At 42.1% G+C, this 17,299-nt stretch overlaps 1 protein-coding gene across 1 annotated transcript in view; it reads left to right on the forward strand.

Moving 5' to 3' along the window:
* LOC135527960 (plexin-D1-like) overlaps positions 1-17,299 on the forward strand; it is a 120,279-nt gene that overhangs the window by 15,679 nt on the left and 87,301 nt on the right. Inside the window, exons 5-8 of the mRNA XM_064956658.1 lie at positions 4,425-4,554; positions 6,985-7,162; positions 7,272-7,380; positions 15,464-15,563. Coding sequence (XP_064812730.1) covers positions 4,425-4,554; positions 6,985-7,162; positions 7,272-7,380; positions 15,464-15,563 — 517 coding nt within the window. The remainder of the gene's footprint in view (positions 1-4,424; positions 4,555-6,984; positions 7,163-7,271; positions 7,381-15,463; positions 15,564-17,299) is intronic.

Here is a 17,299-nt window from a genome sequence, read left to right on the forward strand (position 1 = left end):
AAGCTGGTTGAGAGAATGCCAAGAGTGTGTAAGGGGTGGCTACTTTGAAGAATCTCAAATATAAAATATATTTTGATTTTTTTAACACTTTTTTGCTTACTACATGATTCCATTTGTGTTATTTCATAGTTTTGATGTCTTCACTATTATTCTACAATGTAGAAAATAGTAAAAAAAAATAAAGAAAAAAGCTTGAATGAGTAGGTGTGTCCAAACCTTTGACTGGTACTGTATGTGTGCATGTGTGTCTTAGTGTCTGTATCTGTGTATTTGACAGTATATTTCTTGTATTTTTAGGGTGTGTTGTCTGTGAGTGTGTTCAAAGCTGTCTGTCTGTGATCGTGTCTGTATCTCTCTGTCTCTGTGTATGTCTTTATCTGTCTGTCTGTGTGTGGGTCTCTCTGTATATCTGTCTGTGTGTGGGTCTCTCTGTATATCTGTCTGTGTGTGGGGCTCTCTGTATATCTGTCTGTGTGTGGGTCTCTTTGTTTATAGTATCTGTCTGTCTGTGGGTCTCTGTATACAGTGGGGCAAAAAAAGTATTTAGTCAGCCGCCAATTGTGCAAGTTCTCCCACTTAAAAAGATGAGAGAGGCCTGTAATTTTCATCATAGGTACACTTCAACTATGACAGACAAAATGAGAGAAATAAAATCCAGAAAATCACATTGTAGGACTTTTAATAAATTTATTTGCAAATTATGGTGGAAAATAAGTATTTGGTCACCTACAAACAAGCAAGATTTCTGGCTCTCACAGACCTGTAACTTCTTCTTTAAGAGGCTCCTCTGTCCTCCACTCGTTACCTGTATTAATGGCACCTGTTTGAACTTGTAATCAGTATAAAAGACACCTGTCCACAACCTCAAACAGTCACACTCCAAACTCCACTATGGCCAAGACCAAAGAGCTGTCAAAGGACACCAGAAACAAAATTGTAGACCTGCACCAGGCTGGGAAGAATGAATCTGCAATAGGTAAGCAGCTTGTTTTGAAGAAATCAACTGTGGGAGCAATTATTAGGAACCACACGGGGGGACCTAGTGAATGACCTGCAGAGAGCTGGGACCAAAGTAACAAAGCCTACACACTACGCCGCCAGGGACTCAAATCCTGCAGTGCCAGACGTGTTCCCCTGCTTAAGTCCAGGCCCGTCTGAAGTTTGCTAGAGAGCATTTGGATGATCCAGAAGAAGACTGGGAGAATGTTATATGGTCAGATGAAACCAAAATAGAACTTTTTGGTAAAAACTCAACTCGTCGTGTTTGGAGGACAAAGAATGCTGAGCTGCATCCTAAGAACACCATACCTACTGTGAAGCATGGGGTGGAAACATCATGCTTTAGGGCTGTTTCTCTGCAAAGGGACCAGGATGACTGATCCGTGTAAAGGAAAGAATGAATGGGGCCATGTATCGTGAGATTTTGAGTGAAACCCTCCTTCCATCAGCAAGGGCATTGAAGATGAAACATGGCTGGGTCTTTCAGCATGACAATGATCCCAAACACACCGTCCGGGCAACGAAGGAGTGGCTTCGTAAGAAGCATTTCAAGATCATGGAGTGGCCTAGCCAGTCTCCAGATCTCAACCCCATAGAAAATCTTGAAAGTCCGTTGTTGAAAGTTGAAAGTCCTTGTTGCCCAGCAACAGCCCCAAAACATCACTGCTCTAGAGGAGATCTGCATGGAGGAATGGGCCAAAATACCAGCGGGCCACCAGTGTGTGAAACCCTTGTGAAGACTTACAGAAAACGTTTGACCTCTGTCATTGCCAACAAAGGGTATATAACAAAGTATTGACATAAACTTTGTTATTGACCAAATACTTATTTTCCACCATAATTTGCAAATAAATTCATTAAAAATCCTACAATGTGATTTTCCGGATTTTTTTTCTCATTTTGTCTGTCATAGTTGAAGTGTACCTATGATGAAAATTACAGGCCTCTCTCATATTTTAAGTGGGAGAACTTGCACAATTGGTGGCTGACTAAATACTTTTTTGCCCCACTGTATACGTCTGTGTGTGGGTCTCTCTGTATATCTGTCTGTGTGTTGGTCTCTCTGTATATCTGTCTATGTGTGGGTCTCTCTGTATATCTGTCTGTGTATGGGTCTCTCTGTATATCTGTCTGTGGGTGGGTCTCTCTGTATATCTGTCTGTGTGTGGGTCTCTCTGTATATCTGTCTGTGTGTTGGCCTCTCTGTATATCTGTCTGTGGGTGGGTCCCTCTGTATATCTGTCTGTGTGTTGGCCTCTCTGTATATCTGTCTATGTGTGGGTCTTTCTGTATATCTGTCTGTGTATGGGTCTCTCTGTATATCTGTCTGTGGGTGGGTCCCTCTGTATATCTGTCTGTGTGTGGGTCTCTCTGTATATCTGTCTGTGTATGGGTCTCTCTGTATATCTGTCTGTGGGTGGGTCTCTCTGTATATCTGTCTGTGTGTGGGTCTCTCTGTATATCTGTCTATGTGTGGGTCTCTCTGTATATCTGTCTGTGTATGGGTCTCTCTGTATATCTGTCTGTGGGTGGGTCTCTCTGTATATCTGTCTGTGTGTGGGTCTCTCTGTATATCTGTCTCTGTGTGGGTCTCTCTGCATATCTGTCTGTGTATGGGTCTCTCTGTATATCTGTCTGTGGGTGGGTCTCTGTATATCTGTCTGTGTGTGGGTCTCTGTATATCTGTCTGTGGGTGGGTCTCTCTGTATATCTGTCTGTGTGTGGATCTCTCTGTATATCTGTCTCTGTATGGGTTTCTCTGTATATCTGTCTGTGTGTGGGTATGAGAGAGATCTATGTTTTAATATGTTTAATATTCTTCTCATCAACACGCATCTTCCTTATCACCTCCCAGACATATCTAGTGAGGAATGAGCTTCTCCTCTCAACTCATATTTTAGCAGCTTTTGTTAACTCTGTTTTTCTTCAGGAGCTGTGTGTTACCTTTGAAAACCTGCATGCTTTTGACAGGTGATGAGTAATACTGCTGCTAGTGTGTGTGTGTGTGTGTGTGTGTGTGTGTGTGTGTGTGTGTGTGTGTGTGTGTGTGTGTGTGTGTGTGTGTGTGTGTGTGTGTGTGTGTGTGTTTGAGAGAGGGAGAGAGGGAGTTGTTTATGTATCAGTATATGAGTGTGTTAGAGTTGACAGATAAGTTGTGAATGGATTTTAGAATCAATTTCAAACAGTAATATATACCACACTTTTCCTGAGCAGCCCCGGGCATGAAGGTTTCCTCTTAATTAAGGAAGGGAAGTAAGAAAAGTCCGTTCTGATGCCTCACTGGATTAGACAGAGAGAAACAACTCACTGGTCACTTAGTTACTGTCTGACATTCCTGGTCAGCATCATAGCATGTCAGTATACATACTGTACATGTGTGTATGTGTGTGTAAAATAGGTGTGCGTGAGCAAGCCAGCGGATGTGTGTATACATTTAGATGTACTTCTTTGTGTTTGTGGGTATGTAAGGGTTTTATGTGGGATTGCAGATACATTCTATTCTATTCCTAGAAAAGCTGCTGACCTCATGGCTCATCCTGGTCCCTCAGCGACAGTAGGGGACTGAAATCTGGACATTCACTCACGCATGCAGCGAAACACACACACACGCAAACACACACACAAACAGGCACATTTACATGCATCCACACGTCTGCACACTCACTCGTTTGCGCATACCTATTTTAGAACATGCATGTTAAAGTGTCAAAGGAAAGTATGGGTGCTAAAGTCATTACATGGTGATTATCACTTCAAACTGCTGTTTTATTGTCTGTGGTTGCTCTAGTCCATTTTATCTATACTTTAAGGTTGTTGTGTTCTTGCTCTGCTCTATTCTGCACTGCAGGAGTACTAGCTGTGCTTGTTATTAGTCAAACAGTAGTCATAATATGAGCCTACCTTGCCTGATCGCTCCCACTTTCTCACAGTCTGTCTCTCATACGCACAGATAGACACAGAAGTACACACACACATATGAATAAATAAAGACTTGGCCTGGTAGCTTCTTAATTAGATCAACTGGCCCCTGATCTGGGTGCTGGAGGTGCAGGTTGTCATGGGAACATGAGTATGTGTGTTGTGTGTGCTGAACTGACTGATAGTCCAGAACTGTCATGTGACACAATGAGATGATGAGAATCTGATACTCTGTGTGCAACAGACCAGAACACTGACTGGAGAGCAGATGAAGTGGGAAAACTGAGTAAACAACATTTGCAATGTGGAGCTTTATTGTTATTAGGTCCACAGAGGAGCTCATTTGAGAAGTACTGCTAGACTGTAGTCTGGCTATGAATGGCTTTCACTATACGATATCTCACTGTCTTTCTTCCCATAGGGAGATTATAAACATAAATGATCAGGGAAGTTGGCTTCAATTCATACTTCTTTACCAATGTGCTCACTATATGCCCTGTGTGTAGGTGTTCCATCCAGAGGGAGTGTTCCGGGGGGCTGATGGTGCGCTCCTGGATCGGAATGGGTGAGGGTCCCCAGCAGTGCCCCTCCATGACCCTCACTCCCCAAGAGATCAGCCTCTCCGCTGACATCAAGGTACCAGACATTACATAATAACTGGTTTTCCTATGTCCTACATCAGTACGTTTATCAGTTCAAGCAGAAACTTTAGCAAATATTGTGAAGTTTCAAGTCAAATCAAAGTTTATTTGTCACGTGCTCCAAATACAACAGGACCTTACAGTGAAATGCTTACTTAAAGGCTCTAACCAATAGTGCAAAAAAAGGTGTGTGTGTGTGTGTGTGTGTGTGTGTGTGTGTGTGTGTGTGTGTGTGTGTGTGTGTGTGTGTGTGTGGGGGGGTAAGTAAAGAAATAAAACAACAGTAAAAAGAATTTTGAAAATTACAGAAGCAAGGCTATATACAGACACCAGTTTGTCAGGCTTATTGAGGTAGTATGTAGGTATGGTTAAAACTTCTTATGGCTGTGCGGCAGTATTGAGTAGCTTGGATGAGTAAGGTGCCCAGAGTAAACTGCCTACAACTCCAGAAGCTAAGATATGCATATTATTAGTAGATTTGGATAGAAAACACTCTGAAGTTTCTAAAACTGTTTGAATGATGTCTGTGAGTATAACAGAACTCATATAGCAGGCAAAAACCCGAGAAAGAATCCAACCAGGAAGTGGGAAATCCAAGGTTTGTAGTTTTTCAACTCTTTGCCTATCCAAGGTACAGTGTAAATTTGGTCCGATTGCACTTTCTAAGGCTTCCACTAGATGTCAACAGTCTTTAGAACATTGTTTGATGCTTCTACTGTGATGGAGGGGGGAATGAGAGCTGATTGAGTAAGAGGTCTGGCAGAATGTTATGAGTTCAGTCAGGCTCGCGCCCGTGAGAGGTAGCTGCGTTCCATTGCATTTCTAAAGACAAAGGAATTCTCCGGTTGAAACATTATTGAAGATTTATGTTAAAAACATCCTAAAGATTGATTCTATACATCGTTTGACATGTTTCTACGAACTGTAATGGATTTTTTAAACTTTTTGTCTGACCTGCGCGTTGTGAATTTGGATTTGTGAACTTAAGGCGCGAACAAAAAGGAGGTATTTAGACATAAATTATGGACTTTATGGATTCCTGGGAGTGCATTCTGATGAAGATCAAAGGTAAGTGAATATTTATAACGCTATTTCTGACTTTTACTAACTCCACAAAATGGCGGATATCTGTATGGCTTGTTTTTGTGTCTGAGCGCCATACTCAGATTATTGCATGGTGTGCTTTTTCGGTAAAGTTTTTTTGAAATCTGACACTGCGGTTGCATTAAGGAGAAGTTTATCTAAAGTTCCCCACATAACACTTGTATTTTCATCAACATTTATTATGAGTATTTCTGTAAATTGATGTGGATCTCTGCAAAATCACAGGATGTTTTGGAAGCAAAACATTACTGAACGTAACGCGCCAATGTAAACTGAGATTTTCTGATATAAATATGAACTTTATCGAACAAAACATACATGTATTGTGTAACTTGAAGTCCTATGAGTGTCATCTGATGAAGATCATCAAAGGTTAGTGATTAATTTGACCTCTATTTCTGCTTTTTGTGACTCTTCTCTTTGGCTGGAAAAATGGCTGTGTTTTTCTGTGACTAGATACTGACCTAACATAATCGTTTGGTGTGCTTTCGTCGTAAAGCTTTTTTGAAATCGGACACTGTGGTAGAATTAACAACACATTTATCTTTAAAATGGTGCACTTTCACTGGCTGTTGTCATATCGATCCCGTTAGATGGATCTAACGGATCTCTCTAGAAGTTTTAAAGTAACTATGCATATATGATGAACAGAGAGTAGCAGTAGTGTAAAATCATTATTATTATAGTATTGAGTTGTGAAGTTATCATCCTTGTTGTACGTACACTAGGTACATTATCAGGCTCAAACACAGCACTGTGTTGGGTATGTAAGTCAGGTAGGCTGTGATAGGTCCAGCAGCTGTCCAATTCACAATCATCACTCAGGGCCACAAGAGCTGGGCCCCCTGCCGTCTCCCCAAACAGGAAACAGCAGGCAGGAAAGAGGAAGTAAGGGCCACAGCCAGGAAGAGATCAATTCCAAAGACAATAGAGTGCAGTTCAGTGTAGCATGTTACCATAACGTCAGTGGCCTCTCCAACTACTGTATCTATAGCTATGTTATCTTCCTCTCCATCTCTATCCCCTTCTTTCCCCTTCCCCCCTTCTCCCCCTCTTCCCCCTATTCTACCTCTTGTCCCCCTCTTCCCCCTCTGTTTTTCTCGCACATATTGAAATAGATCAGTGAGATTTATGGGCAATGCAGTCCTGCTATATGACACTGTGTTGTTCCTCAGTGTTATGTCTCTCATGTCTCTTCTCACGTAACAGTATATTTGGATGCATGTTTATTGTGCCATCTGTCATTTGGAGACAATGTTTTCTCTCTCTCGTCCCCTCTCTCCTTCCCTTCATCCCCCTCACCCTTCCTTCTCTCCAACAGGATGTGGGGATTCTGATAAACGGTAGTGTCCCTGACCTGGTTGGTTCCCGGGTAGAATGTGACTACGGATTGGGCGTTGCCACCGTTGCCACTGTGCACCTGGACTATGGCCCCGCCCAGATTCAGACCTGCCCCCTCCTGCCCCGGGAGAGGTATCCCCACATCCCCCCTGGCAGAGGTAATGGTTACATGTACTGGTAGAACACTAGTTGGATTTCATCCAGTGACATCACCCCTGATCATGAGATATGCCGAATATGTCTCCATGTTATATGTTGTTGTGACAGATCACCTGATGGTTCCTGTGGCGATTAAGGTGAATGGCACATCTGTGGTTTCCGGGACCTTCCTCATCTATGATTGCGAGAGGACAGGAGCGATACACCCCAAGATTGCGTGAGTGTTTCAAATCTAGAGGTCATCCTGGGTTTCTTTTAGATTTGTTCCACCATCTCACTGTGTTATCCACTAACACTTACCAAACCTTCCTAAGTTAAACCCAGTTACAATGAACACACACACACACAAGGTCCAAAGCCCCGTCACTTGCATGAAGAAAAGGGTGCCTTGTGAGAATTCATTGGCGAGTGGGTAACCCGCCTCTACCATCCATTCTATTAGCCAACGTGCAATCACTGTGGAATAAACTGGATGAGCTCCGTTCAGGACTATCCTACCAACGGGACAATAAAAACTGTAATATCTTATGCTTCACCGAGTTGTGGATGAATGGCGACACAGATAATATACAGTTGGCTAGGTTTTCCGTGCATCGGCAGAACAGAACATCTACATCCGGTAAGGCGAGGAGTGGGGGTGTGTGTCTGTTTGTCAATAACAGCTGGTGCGCAATGTCTAATATTAAGATAGTCTCGAGCTATTGCCCACCTGAGGTACTGTAGCGGTACCTCATGATATGCTGTAAACCACGCTATCTACCAAGAGAGTTTTCATCTACATTTTTCATGGCCATAAATTTACCACCACAAACCGACGCTGGCACTAAGACTGCACTCAGTGAGCTGTATAAGGCCATAAGCAAACAAGAAAATTCTCATCCAGAAGCGGTGTTCCTAGTAGCCAGGGACTTTAATGCAGGCAAACTTAAATCTGTTTTACCTAATTTCTACCAGCATATCACATATACAACAAGAGGGAAAAAAAATCTAGACCACCTTTATTCCACACACAGAGACGCATACAAAGCTATCCGGGATTCATCAAATGAGGCATTGAGGAGTATACCACCTCAGTCACCTGCTTCATCAATAAGTGCATGAATGACGTCGTCCCACAGGGACGTGAGCCTACCAGATGGGCTAAATACCTTCTATGCTCACTTCGAGGCAAGAAGCATGCATGAAAGCACCAGCTGTTCTGGACAACTGTGTGATCACGCTCGCTGTAGCCTATGTGAGCAAGACCTTTAACCTGTTGCGTCGCGCAATCCCGGATCCGGGATTCTATTTATAGCCTCAAGCTCATTAGCATAACGCAACGTTAACTATTCATGAAAATCGCAAATGAAATGAAATAAATATATTTGCTCTCAAGCTTAGACTTTTGTTAACAACACTGTCATCTCAGATTTTCAAAATATGCTTTTCAACCATCGCTATTCACTAATTTGTGTAAGAGTATGCTAAGCTAGCTTAGCATTTTGAGTAGCATTTAGCACGCAACATTTTCACAAAAACCAGATAACCAAATAAATAAAATCATTTACCTTTGAAGAGCTTCGGATGTTTTCAATGAGGAGACTCTCAGTTAGATAGCAAATGTTCAGTTTTTCAAAAAATATTATTTGTGTAGGACAAATCGCTCCGTTTTGTTCACGTTTGGCTATGAAAAAAACCTGTATACAGTTATAGCCTCAAGCTCATTAGCATAATGTAACGTTAACGATTTCTGAAAATCGCAAATAAAATGAAAATAATGTGCCTGCTCTAAAGCTTAGCCTTTTCTTAACAACACTGTCATCTCAGATTTTCAAAATATGCTTTTGAACCATCGCTATTCACTAATTTGTGTAAGAGTATGCTAAGCTAGCTTAGCATTTTGAGTAGCATTTAGCACGCAACATTTTCACAAAAACCAGATAACCAAATAAATAAAATCATTTACCTTTGAAGAGCTTCGGATGTTTTCAATGAGGAGACTCTCAGTTACATAGCAAATGTTCAGTTTTTCCTGAAAGCATCTTTGTGTAGGAGAAATCGCTCCGTTTTGTACATCACATTTGGCTACCGAAACGAACCGAAAATTCAGTTACCAACAACGTCAAACTTTTTCCGAATTAACTCCATAATATCGACCGAAACATGGCAGACGTTGTTTGGAATCAATCCTCAAAGTGTTTTTTCACATATCTCTTCATTGATATATCGTTCGTGGAAGCCTGCTTTCTTCTCTGAATTCCATGGAAAAATACTTGCAGCTGAGGTTTGCACACCAATTTCGGCGCAGGACACCGGGCGGACACCTGGTAAATGTGGTCTCTTATGGTCAATCTTCCAATGATATGCCTACAAATACGTCACAATGCTGCAGACACCTTGGGGAAACGACAGAAAGGGCAGACTCATTCCTCTCGCATTCACAGCCATATAAGGAGACAATGGAAAACGGAGCCTCAAAAATCCTGCTCATTTCCTGGATGCCGTTTCATCTTGGTTTTGCCTGTAGCTCACGTTCTAGGGCACGCACAGAAAATATCTTTGCAGTTCTGGAAACGTCAGAGTGTTTTCTTTCCAAAGCTATCAATTATATGCATAGTCGAGCATCTTTTTGTGACAAAATATTGCGCTTAAAACGGGCACGTCTTTTTATCCAAAAATGATATAGCGCCCCTAGACTTTCAAGAGGTTAAACAGGTCAAAAAGTCTCACTTTTCCCCTACCTACATATATAAATTATTGTTGTAAGTAAGCATAGCACAGTAAGGTCTAAACCTTTTGTATTTGGCGCATGTGACAAATACAATTTGATTTGATTTGAAATAGCTGGATCATAAGTGTGAGATTTGAGGCACTCAAACAGCCCCGTCCTTGAGCAGAGTTCTCTGCCAAGTCCCTAGCATCACTCAAATGTTGGCCAAATGTCATCTATAGTCTCAATGGCATTCTCATCGCACATAGAGTAACTATCAGAATGTGCGGCAGAGCTATAGAAACCAGTATCGGTGTCACTGTGGGGAGCTGTGCTGTTTATATTTGTGTTGTACTATATGTTGTTGGTTGGCTGTACAGTATCTCTCATGTTGTATGTTGCCGAGCAACATTTGTTTATTGGGATTAAATATAGTTTATTGAATTGAATAGTTTACCCTCTGTACTCAGTGAGAGTGATGTTGGTTAAATGTTATTCTATGTCTATTAGCATAGTTTAAATTCAGCCTGGTCGAGGCTTTATGTGGAATGTGAAATTAATATACTGTGGAAGCAAAAGTAAAGAAATTGTAAGTAGGAGCTTTGGTTGGTTCTGTTGATGTTTTTTCATGTGGAGGCTGTGGCCTGTATGGTCTGTGTGTCCGTAGCCAGCGTGACTGCTGACCACAGAGGCAAAATGAGGAGGAAACTGAGCTACACTTCCTAACCTCCTGCCAAATATATGACCATATTAAAGACACATATTTCCCTCAGATTACACAGACCCTCAAAGAATTCACAAAAGAAATCCAATTTTGAACAACTCCCATATCAATTGGGTGAACTACCACAGTGTGCCGTCACAGCAGCAAGACCTGTTGCCACAAGAAAAGGGCAACCAGTGAAGAACAAACACCACTGTAAATACATCCCATATTTACATTTATTTATTTTCCCTTTTCTACTTTAACAATTTTCACATCGTTATAACACTATACATGGAGTGCATTCTGATGATTGGACATGATTTGGAAAGGCACACACCTGTCTATATAAGGTCCCACAGTTGATAGTGCAGGTCAGAGTAAAAACCAAGCCATGAGGTGGAAGGAATCGTTCGTAGAGCTCCGAGACAGGATTGTGTCCTGGCACAGATCTGGGGAAGGATACCAAAACATTTCTGTAGCATTGAACGTCCCCAAGAACACAGTGGCCTCCCTCATTATTAAATGAAAGAAGTTTGGAACCACCAAGACACTTCCTAGAGCTGGCCTCCTGGCCAAACTGAGCAATCGGGGGAGAAGGCCGGAAAGGTACCCTAGTGGACTAGTAACCGGAAGGTTGCAAGTTCAAACCCCCGAGCTGACAAGGTACAAATCTGTCGTTCTGCCCCTTAACAGGCAGTTAACCCACTGTTCCTAGGCCATCATTGAAAATAAGAATTTGTTCTTAACTGACTTGCCTAGTTAAATAAAGGTTAAATAAAAAAATAAAAATAAAGGGCCTTGGTCAGGGAGGTGACCAAGAATCCGATAGTCACTCTGACAGAGCTCCAGAGAAGGACAACCATCTCTGCAGCACTCCACCAATCAGGGCTTTATGGTAGAGTGGCCAGATGTAAGCCACCCCTCAGTAAAAGGAACATGACAGCCTGCTTGGAGTTTGTCAAGAGGCACCTAAGGACTCTCAGACTATGAGAAACAAGATTCTCTGTTTTGATGAAACCAAGATTGAAGTCTTTGGCCTGAATGCCAAGCATCACGTCTGGAGGAAACCTGGTACCATCTCTATGGTGAAGCACAGTGGTGGCAGCGTCATGCTGTGGGGATGTTTTTCAGTGGCAGGGGCTGGGAGACTGTTCAGGATCAAGGGAAAAATGAACAGAGCAAAGTACAGAGAGATCCTTAATGAAAACCTACTCCAGAGCGCTCAGGACCTCAGACAGAGGCGAAGGTTTACCTTCCAACAGAACAATGACCCTAAGCACACAGCCAAGACAACGCATGCTTCGGATCAAGTCTCTGAATGTCCTTGAGTGGCCCAGCCAGAGCCCGGACTTAAACCCGATTGAACATCTCTGGAAACACCTGAAAATAGCTGTGCAGCGATGCTCCCCATCCAACCTGACAGAGATTGAAGGGATCTGCAGAGAAGAATGGGAGAAACTCCCCAAATACAGGTGTGCCAAGCTTGTAGCATCACACCCAAGAAGACTCAAGGCTGTAATCCCTGCCAAATGTGCTTCAATAAAGTACTGAGTAAGTGATTTGAATATATATGAAAATGGAATATTTCCGTTTTCTAAAAACCTGGTTTTGCTTTGTCGTTATGAGTTATTGCGTGTAGATTTTAGAATAAGGCTGTAACGTAACTAAATGTGGAAAAATGTCAAGGGGTCTGAATACAATCCGAATGCACTATAGCCATAATATGACATTTTACATTTATTTTTTCCTATGAAACTTTTGTGAATGTAATGTTTACTTGTTATTTTTTTATTATTGATTTCACTTTTGTTTATTATCTATTTCACTTACTTTGGCAATGTAAACATATGTTTCCTATGCCAATAAAGCCATTTGAATTGAAATGAGAGAGAGAGGCATCTCTGTTCTGGAGGACAGCCAGCTGGTTTCCTATTTGCGTATTTGACCATGTTTCGGGATCTGCCTTATCTCATGAGCAGATCTCTGGATCAGTGTGTTTGTGTGTGTGGCATGTGTGCGAGTGTGTGTGTAAATGCTGATCAGATCTGTTAACTATTTGGATGTGTCCCTCTTGCACACTTATCATGTCGCTTTGGAGGTGTGAAAGTAGACTTGAGTATAATATACAGTATGTGTTTACCTATAAATGACTGTATGTGTATGCATTTAGAGGATAACTTAGGGTTTGTTCATTTGGCTCACTTGTCAAATTGGTTTAGTGGTGTGAAAATGGACTTGTGTGTGTGTGTGTGTGCGTGTGTGTGCGTGTGTGTGTATACATGTGTATGTAAGTAGGTGAATATGTGTGTGTGTTCTTTTATGCCTCTGATGTCCACAGTGGGGTCTGATAGTGTGAAGTATTGCTGAAGGTGATAATGCCCTAAGTGCCATTCTCACATGAAGAGCACAGGGCTGCTAAATGAAGACTGCAGATTAGATTAGACTCTATCCACATTTAATCACTTCAAGCTGTGGGATCCTGAGTGGTGCAGTGGTCTAAGGCAGTGAAATGGCAGTGCTAAAGGCGTCACTACAGACCCGAGTTCGATCCTGGGCTCTATCACAACCGGCCGTGATCGGGAGTCCCATAGGGTGGCGCACAGTTGACCCAGCGTCGTCCGGGTTAGGGGAGGGTTGTGCTGGGGTAGGCCATCTTTGTAAATAAGAATTAGTTCTTAACTGATTTGCCTAGTTAAATAAAGGTTAAATAAAATAAATAAAAGTTGCTCTCTCTCTTAATAACTCCAGAAAGACTGAGAGAGGCTCTCTGTGTCCACTAGAATTTCACCATAACACTGTAACCGGATACGGGCTTATTTCAAACTGCATTTGGACTGAAGCCTGGTTCTGTGGGTCTTGCATCTGTTTTGAAATGGTACTGTGTGTGTTTGTATTCAGAATGGTGTGTGTATGTGTGTGTTGAGAGTGCTCTTTCACAGCCGGGTCGATGTGGTTTCTAGGTGAGGCGCTAATGGACAACTAGACAGGGAGCATTCCTCTCAGACCAAACATCTCTCTTTCTCTCTCTCTCTCTCGCTCTCTCTCTCTCTCTCTCTCTCTTTCTCTTTCTCTCTTTACACACTCCCCACTTTCTATCTTTTCACTCTCTCACACACTTTCCCCCTTTTTTTCACCCTTTGTCTCCCTCCTTCTCACTATCCCTCTGTGTCTCTCAGTCCTCCCTCTGCCCCTTTCCCCATTTAATAACGTCTATTCTCGCGTTCTCCTTGACAGAGACATGATTGAGAGTGTGTGTTTAACCGCAGTGCTCACTGAGAGGCCCTGAGAGTAAAAGCTCACCTGTGTGTTCAGTGTGTGTGGTATGTTCATTCCGTGTGTGAGGGTCAGGGGTGGGGGGTTCAGGATGGCTCTATAGGACAAGCAAGAAAGGACAAGAAGCTAGAAAGTGTGTTTGTGTGTGGGTGTGTTGTGTGTGTTTCTATGTGTTTGTGAGTGAGACATTTAGTGAAAAATAAATAAATAAGAGTCCCTGCAGTGGGTTGTCTGCTTCTAATCACCCCCACCCCACCAGAAAACTCACAAGGCTTAGGCCGCATCCAGATTGTCATACCAGGAATTTGGTAATACCTGCTCTGAACACAAGAGGTGCTATATTCAAACCCCACTGAGCCTCTGTAATCTTAAGGTTATAAATGATAGCAAGTACATGTAAAATTCCATAGAGAATGCTAACTAAATGCTAACAAGCACAATGCAAAAACTTTATACAGTCTTTGACCTAAACTATTTGCAGGTCTGAAATCCCAGCTCATAAAGTTATACAAGTAACTCAAAAATGCTACTCACAGTTTTCTGCACACACAAAACAAATATTAGACAGCAAGGCTCTTGATCCAGGAGGGGATTCTCTGCTGCTACCAAGCGAAGCTTGATTTTGGAAGAAGCTAACCACTTAGCTAGATAGCTAACTAACTACTAAATTAGCAAACCAAATGCACAACTGCAGAGCATTTAGCACATTTTAGACAGTTAACATAATAGTTATAAGATATCTAGCTGGCAAACATTTAGTTTTGAATTCCATACTGTAACTAAATCCCCTGGCTTGTGCTGCACAACAGTGAGTGATTCACAAGGCTCCGGTCTCTCGTCGTTGTGTGCTTGTAAACAATGAAAAATGATGTGACAGGTGAAATTACGAATGCAATCTTCTTTATCTCCTAACATATTGCACAAATTAGTTTAACGTCTTTGCAAAAAGTAGCTACAAATATTCAGATGTAGAAAAAACTCCAAAGAAATAGTTTCAACGGTATTGACGGTATTAAAAAAAACATCTTGTGGCTATTTCCAAATATCCAGGTATACAGTATATACCGCCCAAGTCTAACACAGACACACCACTCCACATTCCTGCAAACCCCTCCATCTCTCCAATCTTAATCGGCAAGCTGCACCCCTTCTCCCATGGTTGTATGGTTGTATGGAGACAGACAGGGAATCACTGGAGGGGCTGTCACTCCAGGTGTTGGAACATCTGTCTTCCACCCGCAGGCAATAGAGACACACACAGTGGAGGTGTTCCAATTTGGGCTGCTATCTGGGAAGACACACACACACAAACACGCACAAACACACACACACAGTACACACATACACACACATGCAATCACGTACACATGCACGCACGCACACACACACACACACATAGAGCTCCCTCCGGGATTCCTGACTACGTAGGTCCTAATGAATAGTAGAGCTCTCTGTTTAGTATCTTCTCTCTGTGCCAGTGTAACCATGTTCGACCTTGCATGTTGCTTAGTCCACTGAATTGTCCACTGGGTTTGTTTGAGTGTTTACTACAGGCTCAAGGTCTCATCTGTGTGTGTTTGGCCCGTGTCAGATGGTCTACTTGTTATCTATGTGTGTTGTCCTGTGTTTCAGGTGTATCAGCTGTCTAAGCACCAGGTGGAGATGTTACTGGGACCAAAACAGCCACTCTTGCCTCTCCACTAAAGACGACTCCAAACCCAGCCTGCTAGAGGTGAGTTACCCCTCTGTGTTAAACCACTCCAATCAGACATACTGGCTAGATTACAAGTAGCAATAATAAGCATGGATCAGTTCCTCACTATTCCTGACCTTGAAGGGGCAATCCGCAGTTGAAACAATAACAAAACGGCATCCCGCCATTGTTTAAGTAAAACGATGAACTATGGGACTGAAGAAATGTAACCACTCTCAAATGCATAAACAAAGCTGTGGATACAAGTCTGACCATCCATGATGTCAACATTATAGTTTTAATCATGTGTTGATACAGTGTTTGTTTGCATATCGGGTTTGGCCGGGGTAGGCCGTCATTGTAAGTAAGAATTTGTTCTTAACTGACTTGCCTAGTTAAATAAAGGTTCAATGAAAATACTTTGTTTACATACATTGAGGTTAAACAAGCTTATATTTTGGGTTCTGATGGGGTACAACAGTTGAACTAAGCTCATGAGGCATTTCTAAGTTATATTCTTCAAGAATCAATGGGTACATATCATTCATTTATAAGTCAGAAACTAGATGTAGCAACGGAAGATTGGCCCTTTAAACATTAGAAGGGAAGACTTCAAGTAAACCCTAGATCAGTGGCAACCAATCACAAGCTCCTATGATGATCTCAGTCCATTCTCATTTGGCCTTGTCACAGCCCGGCAAGTCATGTGGTCATAACAGGTCAAAGCTATCTTACTGTTGTCAGCCATTTTTAAAACAGCCCATAAAACCTCGGGAGACATGGTTAACAGACTCCCAACGAGATAATGGGCCATGTTAAAGCCTCTCTGACCTTTCCAAAACTCTCTCTCCCAGTTCTTCATCGTGGTGGCTTTTGATAGGCCCACTGGAGCCAGTGTGTTGAAGAATGGGTTCACTGTTTCACAGTTTTTCCTGTCTTATGTACAATGCTGTATAAGGTTGCCATGGTGTCCAGTTAGTGTGTACTGTGCCCGAGTGTGCTTCTATCAGAAAATGAATGTTAGTAATGATGTTTTCAAAATGGTCAAAATCTGTCATTGAAGACTGAGCTCAATATTAAACCTCTTTTTTCAGACCTCTTTAGAGAAAAACATCTGACAAGCTTTAATTGTGATGAGAACCCCTATCCCTTTAAGTATTGTTATGTTACGGCAAGACAAGCTCGTTAAGTTCATTATAGCTATCACAGCCCCCCTAGACACTCCTCACCTCCTCAGAGCATACCTATGCCCTGACAGCATCACCGCTGTGGTACAGCCAGCCACCCCAGTCTTCTACTGCCTTTGGTGTTAGAGCCAAGTGTGTTAACACACAGCTAAGTCCCTCTGCCACTATTAGGAGCCCCACTCACAGGCAGCTGTTTCTGAAAGGAGAGGGTCTGATTGGGTCCAGAGAGACTGATGTACTCAACTGGAGGAGTGTGGTTAGGGGAGTCAGAGTGAGTTAGTCGGGCCATACCATGACAATAAATATCCTGACTGAAAAATAAAAGTCATATCTTCATCAAAATAATATTCCTATCTTAATTGCAGTAAAAGTCCTATCTTAATCGCAGTAAAAGTCCTATCTTAATCGCAGTAAAATCCTATCTTAATCGCAGTAAAAGTCCTATCTTAATCGCAGTAAAATCCTATCTTAATCGCAGTAAAAGTCCTATCTTAATCGCAGTAAAATCCTATCTTAATCGCAGTAAAAGTCCTATCTTAATCGCAGTAAAATCCTATCTTAATCGCAGTAAAAGTCCTATCTTAATCG

The sequence above is a fragment of the Oncorhynchus masou genome, chromosome 33 (genome assembly GCF_036934945.1).
Source record: "Oncorhynchus masou masou isolate Uvic2021 chromosome 33, UVic_Omas_1.1, whole genome shotgun sequence".
Lineage (NCBI taxonomy): Eukaryota > Metazoa > Chordata > Actinopteri > Salmoniformes > Salmonidae > Oncorhynchus > Oncorhynchus masou.